Source organism: Euprymna scolopes, chromosome 21, assembly GCF_053919585.1.
Source record: "Euprymna scolopes isolate OS-2025 chromosome 21, ASM5391958v1, whole genome shotgun sequence".
NCBI lineage: Eukaryota > Metazoa > Mollusca > Cephalopoda > Sepiida > Sepiolidae > Euprymna > Euprymna scolopes.
Genome location: NC_136502.1, coordinates 110,245,336 through 110,261,584, shown reverse-complemented (window position 1 = coordinate 110,261,584; position 16,249 = coordinate 110,245,336). Strand labels below are relative to the sequence as shown.

Here is a 16,249-nt window from a genome sequence, read left to right as displayed (position 1 = left end):
TTAATAAATAAAAAATACGTCCAAATAAAAACTGGGCGACTTTCTAAGAAAACACCGGATCTCCAAGGTGGGGACGTTAACCTTAATATCGTTTAAAAAATCAACAACAAAAACTATATATATATATATTATATAATAACTGCAAACACTAGTGTTTCATCCTTCCATAATCATCAGTGCAGGAGATTATGATTGTTGCTGGTTGTGGGATTCGAGCCCTGCAATAGTCATTCTTTAAAAAAAAAGACAATAACAACTATGGAATACAATAATTGCTGAGGATACAATTAAGACTATCCGATCGATCGATGTCTCCATTCAGTCTAAAAAGACAAAGGATACCCCCTGTAGAGGCAGCTGCGCATGTAGTTGTGAGGCAAGGGTTGTGCAATCGCCAACCACACCTCTCCTGAATCGGCACTGCTTGAGTCCAGTGGCAAGGAGAAGTCCAGGACGACTGGAAACAATGCCGAGATAAGCGGAGAGCACATACAGCACCTAGAATTCTCAAATGGTCACCCATCTATTACTGACCCGGTTCAACGTTGCTTAACTTCGGTGATCCAGTGGGAACCGGTGTGTCAACGTGATTATGCTGTACTATCCAGTCGCAGTTAATCACCTGAAGAAGGCCAGCGGATGAGTTGACCGAAAAGGTGGTGAAAACAACAACTATGAAGATGAGGATAACAGTCTTCAAAAAGACTGAATGCACATAATCTATCTTTGCTCGGGTACTTATTATCACTAGCTCCAATCTTTTCTTTGACCTTTTTCTGCCGAGGTAAAATTGAAATTGCTCAACCCTTTTAGCCAGTCATGGTTGGCAGAATCAGAAATTAAATCTTTTTATCGATTAAATAAAAGGTAGAATTCGAAATTTGATTTAGGTTAGACGTAAAGATTCCCGATTTTAAAAAGATACACCTGAAGAAGATCGGATGTTTTATAGGTCGAAGCATTGTGAAAATAACAACTGATATGAGAATAGGAATCCAAACAATCGAAATAATTAATTCTTATCTGAATATCTTGAAAAATATAAATTGCTCGTTATCAAAATTATAGGAGTTTAACTATTTAAAAAAAAAAAATAATAAGATCCCTTTTTGTCCCCCCACCCTCCGACAAAGAATGGAATGGACATAGTAATTCACTCTCGTTTGTCCGTTCGTTTATTCACACTTTTCTCAATAAAAATGCGTGGAAATATATATATTTTTTTAAAATTTGGCACAAACATTAGTCATGGTGAAAGTAATTTTTTTTTTTTTTTTTCAGAATGGATTTATTCATTGTGGAGGGGCACCCCACATGCATTGCTTATTTCACGGGGAAATGAGCATAAAGAGGCACCTGTAGTGAATCTTGTTTTCTTTAGCTGATATACATCATGACAAGAGTAATTATTAATTACTAGAAAGGTGACCCGACGATGCCCGGGATTGAATAATGATCAACAAATGTTTCCACACTCATATATTTTTCTTGTCATTGAAATCGGTGAAATCGACAACTTTTCAATCAAATCGATTGATTGCCTGCTCGAGTCAGGGACCCATCGCAATGCATCAGGAGAAAGCTTCACATGCCTCTCAGTGACTTAGTTCACAATATATTGTAGCCCACATTGCACTGTAGAGAATCTAGTGTTGATTTTATAAAATTATTTTTTTATATAATGGCTTGCATTAAAGTTTAAAATGCAAAATTCAAGTACCATACTTCAGAAACATTAATTTTGAACAAGCCCTTGTAATATCAAAGAACATACTGTTGATTTTATATGTCAGACCTTTCAGCTTATGTGGTAATAAAACTTCTCAAATGCAGTTGTGATGTTAGGCTGTGTAAGATATTAACTTGGATCAAAATCGCCTGTTCCTTCTTTCATCATCGCCTGTTCCTTCTTTCATCATATTATTATATTATATATTGTCGATATTTATCGAAGACATTCCGATACAAAACCTATCTAAGAACACTGCCAGACACATGAAGTACCTTCGTGTGAAATTTCATAAAAATCGGCCCATCTGTTGTGGAGTCCATAGACAACAAATTCACACACCCCCCCCACACACACACACACACACAGTTTGTTTTTATATAATGCTAGAGATCTAGTCTCACTGATTTACCAATTTTGAAATCAATTGTTCCAAAATCGAATATAAAGTAATAAATACAATTTTTATTTAGTTTAAAGGATCTATTTACATTAGCCTAATCCATATGTTTTCTGTTTTCAGGTTCCTGATATTTTTTTTTCATTCCATGAATGATTTCCCATTCAAACGGCTCTTAATAACAAAACCCCATCAAACATGTTTGTAGCAGCAACAGCGTGCGTGATTGTGTCCGTCCTACACATGTGCAAGAGTGTGGATCTGAACTATTACGTGGAAGAAGGGAAGGCCCCAGGAACGTACCTCGGTGACATTGTTGCCGACACGCATTTACAGGACAGCATCCAGTTTCATGACCTTAGCCAGCTCAGCTTCAACCAGTTGAGCCAAGGAATCTCGGGTAGTGACCAGTTCTTCCGGGTGGCAAAGAAAACAGGCAAGTTGTACACCACACAGACTCTTGATGCAGAGACTCTCTGCAAACACAGCACAGACTGTTTCCAGATAATCAAAGTCGCTGTGCGCCGCGAGGAAAATTTTATGAAGATAATAAAAATCAAAGTTATTATACAGGATGTCAATGATCATCAGCCCGTGTTCCCTGAACAGAAGGTCGACATTCAGTTTGAGGAAGATGATCGTAAAGGAGCAAGAAGGTCGATTCCGAATGCCATTGATGAGGATGTTGGCGTGATAAACTCGCAAATAACGTATCAGCTGAAAAAGAATATGAACGAACCATTTTCTTTATCGGAACTACAGAGCGTCGATGGCACGTCGGATTTAAGCATAACGCTGGATGATACACTCGACCGAGAACTGAAGGATTCGTATATCGTTCAAATAATAGCAAAAGATGGAGGCTCTCCGCCAAAGCAGAGCATATTAGATGTGCATATTTCTGTCACCGATGTAAACGATAACATTCCAGTTTTCTCACAAAGTGTCTACAACGCCTCTATCATGTATGAGCATGATAGGGGCACTCCTGTTGCCATTTTGTCAGCCAGGGACACGGATTCCGGCAAAAACGGCAACGTTACATATCACTTTAGTACAAAGACATCAGAAATCGCAAGGGAACATTTCCGAATTAACGAAATTACGGGAGAGATTTTTAGGCAAAAGGCATTCAAACTAGGACAGGTTTTGACGTATAAACTCTACGTGAAAGCCACAGATGAGGGTAGTCCGCCTCTAAGTTCAGTCGCAATCGTGTTTGTTAGTATGATTAACCAACAAAATAACGCCCCCCAAATTCATGTGAACTTTCTTTCCACCTCAACGGATGACTCTGCTATTATTTCCGAACATGTTGAAGTCGGTAGTTTTATTGCATACGTGATGATCACTGACCCGGACAGTGGTCAGAACGGAGAGGTCAGTTGTGACCTCCACCATGAAAAATTCCAACTTCAAAGCCTGGGCACCAAAGAATATAAAATTACTGTTATAAACCCTGTGGACAGAGAATCCTCGGACCATCATGAAATAACCATAAGCTGCCAAGACAGGGGGTCTCCGCCCCTGCATAGTGAAAACAAATTTTCTATTAAAGTGATGGATGTTAATGATGTCCGGCCGCAATTTCTCAAGGATGTATTTAAGTTCCGGATCAATGAGAATGAGAATTCCCAGTTTCCTGTAGGGTCAATCAATGCTACTGATCCTGACCTCGGTCCTGGGGGTCAGTTAACATATTCACTGTTGACCAATAGTAAGCATTTCTTACCATTCCAAATCACAAACAATGGGCTCATATCAACTGTTATGTCTTTGGACCATGAATTCAGAGACCTTTACCAATTCCAGGTTTTTGTCAAAGACAGTGGAACGCCATCACTGAATAACACTGTCAACGTTACAGTGTATGTAAAAGACGAAAATGACAATGCCCCTTATTTTACATATCCCAGTGTCAACCCATTCACCCTGGACTTCCTCTATTACCCACATCACACAAAGAATATTACAGTCCTGAAGGCCTCTGATATCGACAGTCAAGAGAACGCATTCCTTCGATACGAGATAATTGGGGGCAATGAAAAGCAGTTGTTTTCCATCAACCATTATACAGGTCTGCTGTCCTTTACCCGTGAAGTCACCCACGATGATGCTGGTTCTTATGACCTGCGGTTTGTGGTCAAGGACAGCGGCACACCTGTTTTGTCTACGAATGTGAACATGATTTTGAAGCTCTCGGTAAGCAATAAGACGTCGGAAATCTTGAATGCGGAAATGACAAAATCCGACGACACAATTCATCTCTTTCTGATGATTGTCATTGTTGTGGTGGCTGTATCAGTGTCAGTCTCGGTTACTGCTGGCCTCTCAATATGTATTATTCGATGTAAAGACCGGAGGAACGCATCGCATACAGATGGAATGAATCCCCCTTGCAAATGTGTTACGGAGCATGGACATTACATGTGTTCTTCTCAACAGCCAAGTTATTGGCCTGATGACGCTGTTGCCCAATCTACAGAGCCAGAATCCTCACAAAGTCTCACAAGGATATCCCGAAGAGGGCCACACCAAGGAGGAGAGTTGGGGAATGGACAGAAAACTGCCGATAGCGTTTATCAGGTAATAAACTTTTTTTTTCTCTTTTGAAATATATAAAATAGATATTGAGCATGTTTTATATGTCGGTCACTTATAAGTTCCAAAACTACTTATTAGAATTGTACCAATTTAGAATGAGGTGTCCTTGAGATGTCAGTTGTGTGTTGAAGGGAAGCGGAAAAATTTTAGTTGCTATTAATACCGCTACTTATAAAAATATAAAAAAAAGAAGCAAAATAACATTTATAGATTCTAAAACTTAGAATTGCAACAAGTTTGACAGGGCAAGTCTGTAATATATCTACTACTACTACTACTACTACTACTACTACTAATCTATATATTGATACTGTAATACCTTTAACGTAAATATGTAGCTTCCAGATTATAAATTATTTGATTGGGAGATCCTATTTATTAAAAAGGAGGATAGGTGATAATATACTATGAACATTTATATATTAATACGATAGTGTGTGTGTGTGTTATGCTTACATCCGGGTCGTTCAATTGTTATGTACTTTCATTTCTTGTAATAAATAATTTTACCAAGAATTCTTCATAATTTTGATTTCGGTTTCGATTATAGCTGATGGCACTTAAGTCATCTGTTTGTTTTTTTTATATAAATAATTTTACCAAGAATTCCTCTTAAGTTTTGGTTTCTGTTTCGATTATAGCTAATGGCACTCCAATAATCTTCTTTTTTTTTTTTAAATAATTTTATCAAGAATTCTTCATTAATTCATTCATTTTATTTTTCATAATTCATTCATTTTATCAAGAAGTTTTGGTTTTGGTTTCGATTTTAGCTGAGGGCACCTTAGTAATCTATTTTTTATAAATAATTTTATCAAGAATTCTTCATAAGTTTTGGTTTCGATTTCGATTTTAGCTGAAGGAACTAAAGTTATATTCATTAGTTTGGGATTCTGTTTCAATTCAAGCTGATGAACTCAAGTCATATGGATATATTATTTTATTTTTGAAATCGCAACTTTATAATATATAAAAGTCGATAGAACATTAAGTCTATAATAATATATAAGAAATCTGAAAGAATTAAAATATCATATCTAAACATACTTTATGACTGGGCTTCGCCGGGCGTCCCTGCTAGCTTAGATAAATACTTTTGCAGTTTTAACAAAATAGTTAAAATAATATCAGAGCGTCTCCATTTATGCTGAACATCTACAGAATGTCAACATCAATATATCACATATGAATGAGTCCTTGTGGAATTTTCACAGGTCCTGCTAGTTAAATTAGCATTTTGATATACGAATTTAATGTTCGTAGTATGTTATCACCTTCTATCCTCCTTTTTAATAAATAGGATCTCCCGATCACCGAAGACGTAATGTAAAAAAGTCAAATAGAAATAAATGTCACTTTTGGGCCGCACATGAAACTCCTTCTTGGTCTTCTGGCTAGAATCCAAGGATAGTATCTGTTCTGTCTGAAGATGGTATAATGATATCATGTGGTTTCCATTCACATCAGGTGTCCATACAATAGAAATATGTCACAAATAAACCGTAATAACCAGATATATTCTGATACTAAATTAACCAGATTACTTAGATAAATAGTAATAAAAAATAATATTAACTAATGGTACCTGCTGAAATTCGACAGCTGCATCTTTCATATGTAATATATTGTTGCTGGGCATTCTGTGACAGTGTGAATGGAGACCCCGCAATATTATTGTAACCCTTTTGTTAAAACTGTAAAATTATTTATCCAAGGAATCTGGTTAATGTAATGTCAGAATATATCTGGTTATTACGGTTTATCTCCAATATCCTTATAGAAGTCTGCGATATGTTTCCATTGTATGGATGCCTGGCGTGAACAGAAACCCAACAATATTCTTGTATCATCTTTAGACAGAAAAGATACTACCCTTGGATCCTAGCTAGAAGACCCAGAAGGTATCTTTTAGTTTCACGTATGGCCAAAAAGCGACATCTTTTTATTGTAATTTTAATTATTTTTGACATTGTGTCTTTGATGATGGAGAGATCCTATTTATAAAAAAAGGAGGATTGAAGATGATAAAATATTACGAACATTAAATAAGCATATCTATATACTTATGTAATGTTTGTAATAAGCTATCATCTTTGATCTTCCTTTTTAATAAATAGGATCTTCCAATCGGATAATTTATAATCTGCAAACCATGACACACGTCTGTACGTTAAATGTACTACAGTATTACTATATAGATGATAATAATGATAATATAATAATATAATGTAATAATATAATGTAATAATAATATAATAATAATATAATAATTATAATAATATAATGTAATAATAATATCATATAATAATTATAATAATATAATATAATAATATGATAATATAATGTAATAATAATATAATAATGTAATAATAATATAATATAATAATAATATAATATTAATAATAATATAATATTAATAATACTAATAATATTATGATAATATAATATTAATATTATAATAATAATAATGTTAATAGTATAATATTGATAATAATATTAATAATAATATTAATAATATAATATTGATAATATTAAAATAATATAATATTGATAATAATATTAAAATAATATAATATTGATAATAATATAAAAATAATATAATATTGATAATAATATTGAAATAATATAATATTGATAATAATATTGAAATAATATGATATTGATAATAATATTAATAATAATATAATATTGATAATAATATTAATAATGATAATAAATACTCAGAGATTCCAAAATATTGTGAAAAATGAAAATACAATTATAAACTCCTAATATTAATGATATTCATTCCATTCATTATTTGGCATACTCCTCATTATTTAACTAACACTCCATCCATTTCATTAATCATTATCCTCAAATGGCTTTTGGCCCTATTAAATGCTGAATCGTTGTTGCCATAACAACAACAAAAATGCATTTATAAGCTAACAAACTAAGATATGAGATGGCATCAAATTTTTTTATACCAAATGATGATGATGACGGTCGTCCATCGTTGTCGATGAAGACCACGGCATCACTGGTTTGACAAGTCATCTGCAGACCCACAAAACTTAATCAAGTTTTGTGGGTCTGCAGATGACTTGTCATGCTGATGCGAGTTTGAAAGTATCAGCCACGAGTGGAGCAGCTATGGTCAGTAGTTGTTGTTGATGTGTCTGCTGCCCTCGACCTGCGGAGTATGCACTTCCTTGTCTTCTCATCCAAACCAAATATAAGAAGAATAAAGATGCAGAGTTTTAAGTCCACAAGAACTAACCTAAACATTGCCTTTACTGAAATCTTTTGGGTACCTTTCTGGTTTCATTTTACTTCAATTGAAGTTCTCAGAAATCAGGGAGAACCCCTTCCAGAGACTAACACCATTCACTCTTGAAAAAGCCCCTTAACCGGACGAAACCGCAAGCACTATGGTCTTCTTTTTCTATTATTAATTCATAACGTCGGATTTTTATCCTTTCATTATCATATATTATAAATATTAACGTTGATAGACCATTGTTTCGTCTTCTGAAGACTCATTAGTGTGGCTTTATCCAATCAGCCATAGCAGAATTTCAGTGACCAGACTGCTGAAGTCAAACAAAAATGTTGGTGACGCACCCCTACTACCGGAAATAATGAACTATTCCATGATGTCACATCTGTCCATGACGTCACTTCCGAGTAACGAGAACCGGTTTACAAAAGGAGTCAGAGACACGCGGAAAGTATAGTCTTCACTACTAGTCCAGCAGTGAGCAAAAATATTGCTCAATTACTTTTTTTATGCATTTTTGTTAACACATATTTATTTAATTGTTATTGTGTTTTCTTCGTCAACTATTCAAAAACTAACACCAAAACAGTAAATAAAATAAAAACAAAAATAACAATTCTTTTTTGCTTGGTTCTCAAAATAATAATTTACACAATATGGAAAATGACGAAAGTCAAAATAACACCTAAATATTAGAAGCATTAAGAACAATCTAAAAAAAAAAAACTTTGAAAAAAAAGAATGGGAGAAATTGGAATTGGGAGGATGGCTGAGAAAATACAACGGATAACAATAATTAAGATTGCTGAAATATCAAGGAAAACTCTTGAGTGCAGAGACCAATACACACAAGCTACGCTCACTAATCAGACATATAGAAACTGCTATAGCAGTAAAACAAAAAGGTACAAAAACATACGGAATAATAAAAAAAAAAAAAGAAGACCATATAATAAATAAATCATGCGTTTTCTTTGCTTTGGTTTAAAAATAATGAGAAAGAATTTAAATACTTTTTCTTTCTTCGTGTGTAGCCATCAACTGGTGCCACCCCAAATAATTGAGGAGGGTCAAGGAGGATTGAAAGACCGAGCAAAGAGAGCACTAGCCAAACCTCCGCTGGATAAGTGCAAAGAGGACTGGGGTCTTCGGGAGGCTTATTGTCGTTCAAATTCCAGTGAAGACCAATGGTCGCTACCAAGAAGAAATCGATGGTAAGCGACTGCTGCGATAATGCAAATTCATCTGCAAAGGTTATCGAAAGAGGTGGAGAGTACTGGAAATCTGATGAGACTCCTTGTCACTCAGACTTCAGAGACCACAAGTTGTTTTTAAAGAGAAATCTTTGATGATAGCCTGTATGACTTCTCCTAGTGAGTAAATAACAGCAAGATCACAGTGTAGTATCTGTTCTGATGCTACACTTTACCTTTTCTGTCCTCGGTCAGTGGAGGAGATATCATTTATGACTGAGATAATTTTTATTTTTGTTCCTAAGTGCCCTTTTTTGGGGAGCTGGATTTTCTTCAAATTAAAAACCGACCTTGTGTCTAGCTCTGTCTTTGTGGAGAAGCAAAGACTGTTGGACATTCACGACAGAACTTGGACAAGTCGGGCATAGACTAAAGTTTATTTGTATCAAATGGATGGTAAATTTTCTTAATTCCATGGCTGGGTGGCAGAAAGATTTATCATAATTTAGTTTTAAATAAATGTTCCTGATTTACAATGGTGGCATGATATTATAGTTTCTAAATGTTTACTTTTAAAAATTTAATCAATAAATATATATATATATATATATATATATATATATATAATGTTCACTGTTTTGGGGGAAAGAATTCCATCAAAGTGCTCGATTACAAAGAAAAAAATCAATATAAAACTGTACAGAAGATCTGAAAAACATTGATACCGTCAGTTTCAAGCCTAATATAAGGAGGACCAGTTAATGATAAATAATCTTAGATTCTTGTCAGCCATATTGTTTTCAATATGGCTGACGGGAACCTAATATTATTTATCATTAACTGGTCCTCCTTATATTAGGCTTGAAACTGACGGTATCAATGTTTTTCTGATCTTCTGTACAGTTATAAATAAATAAATATATATATATATATATATATATATATATATATATATATATATATATATACACACACACACACAGGGTGTCCTAATAAAATGTATACATGCTTTAAATGACCATGAAACCAACATTTATTATAAGAAAGAAAAGTTTCATACATCTAAATATTGTGAACAAATATAGAAACCAGCTAATTATCGAAAGTGTTCAAATTATTGGCCATTGTGGTCTATGAACAGCTGACAACGCTCACTGATTGGACCGAAAAGTGTTCCTAATCAGTTCAATTGGTATGTTGACACATCTTCTTTCAATGGTTGCTTTCAACTCCTTCATTGTAGCTCGTTTTGTGGTGTGAACTCTGTGTTTAACATGCCCCCGCCCCAAAGAGAAAAATCCATAAGGGGAGGGTGGTCAAATCCGGTGAGCGTGAACAGTACTCAATACTTCCTCTTTATCGTAACTATCTATTTCACAGGTGATTATCATGATATGCTCTTACGTCATGATGATATTGGGGAAGTGCTCCATCCTGCTGGAGGTGCCATTCTGTATTCCTAAACATCTTCTTTTTTTTTATTACATTTTCACCCTAAACAAGGCGCATTGCCACTTTGGTGTAGGGGGCTACTATCAAGGGCAGCAACTACTGGAGCACTATGTTGGGATTTGGGCAGCAAGATGTCGGTTCACGTTACACTTGAACTTCTGCATGTCAGTACAGTTAGGGAAGCAGGGACCTGGAATGGAATTCCAGAGTCTAGCGGTTCTGGGGAAGAAACTATTGGAGTAGAAAGATCTTTTACATCTAGGGATCTCTACTGTGTGGGGGTGGGATTTAGCTGCCTGTCAGGTTTGTCGAGGGTGTCTACATCGTGGGGGCACAAGTGTCTGCAGTTCGTCAGAGCATCCACCATTAAAATACTTGTAGAACAGGCAGGGGGATGCAACGTTTCGTCGATGGGACAGAGGCTGAAGCTTAGATGCCAGTTCAGGGCCCATCAGATTGGCGACTCTCTTGAGAATGTGGCATAACGTATTCATGTAGAAAGGTCGAAATAATTTAAAGAGTGTATACATTTTATTGGGACATATATATATATATATATATATATATATATATAAATAATGTGTGTGTCACATATAGGAGTGGCCGTTTGTTTACTTAACTAAGAGGTAAGAAAAAAATCAGTTAAAAACACAAACAAAACTAAGGCAAGCGTTGTTTCAATTATTTTTGTTTTCATTGTTCTGTTTCATTTCTGGATCTTAAATGTCCAATTTTCATTATCAATTTTAGTAGAAACTTAAAATAAATATCAATTAAAAATTCCATCACCGATAATAAAAAAAAAAGCGTTTTCAAATTCATGAATGTAAAAAAAAGTTTCAATTCATTGATTATTTTATTTAGCTTTTCTGCAAGCATTAACTTTATTTAATCAAGCTTTCATTTTTTACAATTAGTTAAGCAAATGATACGCTTAGTTTATAATTGTATTTTATTAATTATTTTGGATTTCGTATCAGTAAATATTTTGGTTTTCATTATATTATTTTTACACTTTTTCATAATATATGACCTAAACGTGTCACTAGGTATTCTAGTATCAGTTCTATATTAATTATTTTAGATTTGATATCCATGAATATTATGCTTTTCATTATGTAATATTAACAAATGATGTTCATATGTGACCATAATGAGTTGCGGTGTAATCTAGTATGCGTGTATGTATGTGTGTGGGTGTTTGTGTGTTTGTATGCGTGTGTATGTGTGTTTGTATGTGTGTGTGTAGGTATGTGTGTGTGTTTGTATGTGTGTATGTATGTATGCATGCATATGTATATGTATATGTGTGTGGGTGTTTGTGTGTTTGTATGCGTGTGTTTGTATATGTGTGTTTGTGTAGGTATGTGTGTGTTTTTGTATGTGTGTATGTATGTATGCGTATGTATATGTGTGTGTGTATGTATGTGTGTGGGTGTTTGTGTGTTTGTATGCGTGTGTTTGTATGTGTGTATGTATGTATGCATATGTATATGTGTGTGTGTTTGTATGCGTGTGTATGTCTGTTTGTAGGTATGTGTGTGTGTTTGTATGTGTGTGTATGTATGTATGCGTATGTATATGTGTGTGTATGCATGTATGTGTTTTAATGAATAAATGATTATCTCTCTTTTAGTACTAGTGTTTTTATCTGAAAGGAATTACTAGACTGTTTACTAAAGCAAACAATCTTTAATTACATTAATAGATGTACGACTTGAATAAGTAAGTATTCTTCCATTTATTCTTGTCTTTAAAATGAACATTGTGATTTTTTTTCTTTGTATGCCTGTCTGTAATCCATATGAAAAATTACCTCATTAAGCAAGTAGATGAAAAACATTAAGATACTTCATATAAGACAGATATATGAGATTAAAACACACACACACACATATATATATATATATATATATATATATATATAATTCCAGGTTAATATTTTCCAGAGGTGAACTAACTAATGAGTTTTCAACGAGATACATACAAGAGTGCTCAATAATAAAGTAGTGTAAGATATTCTTTTTATTTGTTTTCTGTAAGCATTTATATGTCGCCACACATTCATGAGCAGGTTTCGGTCAGCCTGAAGAGGTCTCTAGTTCCTTGTAACTGGCTGACCGAAACATGCTCATGAATGTGTAGCGACATATAAAATAAAAAGTATGTACTAATTGATTAATTAAGGTCAGGTATATTGTTAACATGAACTAAAAACCAATATTTCTTGAAAAGTGCTCAATACGAGTGTAGAGCTTTTATATATAAAAAAAAGTTATATAAGATTTATGGGTGTTGCAAAATTGATATTATTTATTTTGATATTTGAAAATCATTGACAAAACTTGAATGAATCGCATCAAAAGTCATTCCTCTGTAGAGTATATATATCCTGTTTGGGATGTATAAATATGCCTATAAACTTAACCCAATACTGAACATCACGCCTACCAACCTGAATTTTGTTGCTGGCATTCCCTCTGCAGATAAGTTGTCAACTGAGTAACGATCACGACCACTTTCAGCACTGAGCACCATCTTCTTTATGGACATGAAACTCCTGCCCAATTACTTATGTCAAGGATAAGCTTCCTCAGCCACGTCAAATCTTTAAAACAATCCCAGAAAGAAACCAGACCACAATTATAGACCCAAAAATTAACGAATGACCCCCAACACCTTTATTGACATGGGAGTTTCTCCTTCTGAAGCAATCTCTCTTATCTTCCTTTAAACGCCTCGGCCTAACGTTTACAGGGAACATGAACTGGAATAGATACATTGAGAGCATTGCCAAGGCTGCTGCAAAGAAGGTGGGCTCTCTCTTCCGTGCTAGAAAACTACTTACGCCTAAAAGTATCCTGTACCACTATAAGGCCACCATTCGCCCATGTATGGTGTACTGTTGTCACATTTGGGCTGGTGCATCTGCTATTTGTCTCTCACTCCTGAACAGGGTTCAAAAAAGTCACCAACCTGATAGGTCTTGAACTGTCATCTAGGCTTCAGCCTCTGTCCCATCAACGAAATGTTGCATCCATCTGCCTGTTCTACAAATACTTTAATGGTGAATGCTCTGACGAATTTTAAGCACTTGTACCTCCTCGATGTGAATACCTCTGACAAACCCGACAAGCAGCTAAATCCCACCCCCTCACATTAGAGATCCCTAGGTGTGAAAAAGCCTTCTACTCCAGTAGTTCCTCTGCAGAACTGCTAGACTTTGGAACTCTCTTCTGGGATTCTGCTTTCCCAACTGTACTGACATGCAGAAGTTCAAGTGTAATGTGAACAGACATCTTGCTACTCATCTCCTTTCATAATATCCCTGCAACTTATGTCCCCGATAGTAGCCCCCTATTTCAAAGTGGCACTGTGCCTTGTTTGGGGTGAAAATTTAATAATAAAAAAAAAAATACTATGAGTCCAGTGTGAGGCGCTCAACTGTTTGAGTTCATGAATGGAGAAATCAAAAGCTGCTATGACTTGATGACGACAGAAAAGTGGTCCAATTATCTGTAAATGTAGAGAATAGAACTATGCGATGGAGCAGTACTTTGTCTGCCCTCTGCTGTCCAACCACTGCAGCTTAAGTTTTTTCATGGATTTTAATGATAATGTCAATGGTTGTTTTCGTTTACGGCATATCAACACTTTTCGTGTCGTTTAGTGTCGAGATAATGCAAAGAACTATGTAAAAACATGCGAATCTGTGGTAGAACAACGTGTTCTAAAGACACGAAAGAAAGAATTAACGATGCAAAAGTATTTGACTGACGTACGATACCGTAAAATTCAACAATGTATTCTTATAAACAGACTGTATGAAGAAACATGAATTGTACGCAACAAGTAGAAACCATAAAGAACATCTGTGATGACATCCATGATTTCACTTCATTTTAGAAATGACATCCATAATGATTTCACTTCATTTTAGAAATGACCTCCATAATGATTTCACTTCATTTTAGAAATGAAATATTCCTTGCACGTTTCCTGACGCTTTTTCGTATAATTTTCTCCCATTTCTGTATCTTAACACTTTACTCAATTTCCCCAAAAATAATTAACTTTTAAAGCAATAAGAAATAAATATATATAATAAAGCGAAATATAACTGCACTTAAACTATTCCATACATTAATTAATAACACGGTTTTGAAAACGGTTTTGAAACGAACATTGAAAGCTATATATATGTTTTGAGAAAAATAGAAAAACCGAATGAAATTATTAAAATAATCAACGTTTCGTCCCTATTTCAGAGGACATCTTCAGGATATTGAAGTAAAAACGCAAGAAAAGAAAAGGTCATAGACCATACGAAAAAGAGAACAGTTTTTGAATCCTACCTATGTCGGGAAGGACAAACATATGTGTGTATACATTCGGTTTTTCTATTTTTCTCAAAACATAACGTCAACCACCGCTGGTATTTTTATTTTTTTATACATATATATATATATATATATATATATATATATATATATATATATATATATATATAATGTGTGGAAATATAGTTTATTTCATTATAATATATACCAATCCTTATTTAAGAAGCTCAATATAATTACAGAGCAATATAATGAAGGAATGAATGACAAAAGTCTATATTCCAAAGTGCATGGTGCTATCTTAAAATTTTATTCCTTTAATTCAGTTGACATTTACAATTCTTGACATTTCGTAACACAAAATCAATCACTTAATTATTATTATCAATCAATGAATCTATTTTGCCCTTAACTTATCAGAAGAAATAGCAACAATCAATTCATCAAAAGATAAACTGCGTTTTGACATTATTAAAAAATATATACATATTGACATGCAGAGAACTGTTTCAGGACAGGTACTCAAGTGAAAAAAAAACAGCAAAAATATAGTGGGGTACATGCCTATAATACATTTCTCTGAAAAGGGCACTTTTAAAACTGGAGTGAAATGGGTAGATGTTTGGGCACCCCTAGTACCTCCCTCTGCACGTCCTTATATATATATATATATATATATATATATATATACATATACATACATATATATATATATATATATATATATATATATATATATACACACACACACACACACACTTATGTGTGTGTATTGGGACGATTAATCAGTTTTGGGAGTAGAAAATATCTGCACATTTAACATGTATTTTTATGGTAATCAGGAAAAATAAGTTTATAGTTAAATATTTAGAGATTTATAAAGAATTGGAATCGTGAATTTAGTAAGGAATCGGTAATTGTATCAAAATTGGTAAAAATATTGGAATCGTCCCATCACATATGTATATAACAAAAAAAAAATGACAAAGTATTCCAAATTTCAAGATGTTGACCATCTTACAATTTATTCCTTTAAGTACGTTGACAAGCACAATTCTTGACAGCCCCTTTTTTTGTAGCGCAAAAAGAATTGTGCACGTCAACATACTTAAAGGAATAAATTGTAAGATGGTCAACATCTTGAAATTTGGAATATAAACTTTTGTCATTTGTTTGTTATATGCTCTGTAATTACGTTGAGCTTCTTAAATTAAAGGATTACTATGAATAAAAGGTAAAATATAATTAAAAAAACATTTTTACACACAC

The 16,249-nt window shown here is 34.0% G+C and overlaps 1 protein-coding gene across 6 annotated transcripts in view; it reads left to right on the top strand.

The window, feature by feature from the left end:
• The window catches only part of LOC145242986 (protocadherin gamma-A11-like), a 284,216-nt gene that overhangs the window by 187,739 nt on the left and 80,228 nt on the right, over window positions 1-16,249 (top strand). For 4 of the 6 annotated variants that reach the window (XM_080106109.1, XM_080106110.1, XM_080106107.1 and 1 more), the window contains exon 2: window positions 2,253-4,715. In XM_080106109.1, coding sequence (XP_079962235.1) covers window positions 2,328-4,715 — 2,388 coding nt within the window. In that variant the 5' untranslated portion in view covers window positions 2,253-2,327. Of the gene's footprint in view, window positions 1-2,252; window positions 4,716-12,348; window positions 12,366-16,249 lie in introns of all 6 variants that reach the window. The other 2 variants (XR_013862834.1, XM_080106111.1) reach the window with 1 other exon arrangement.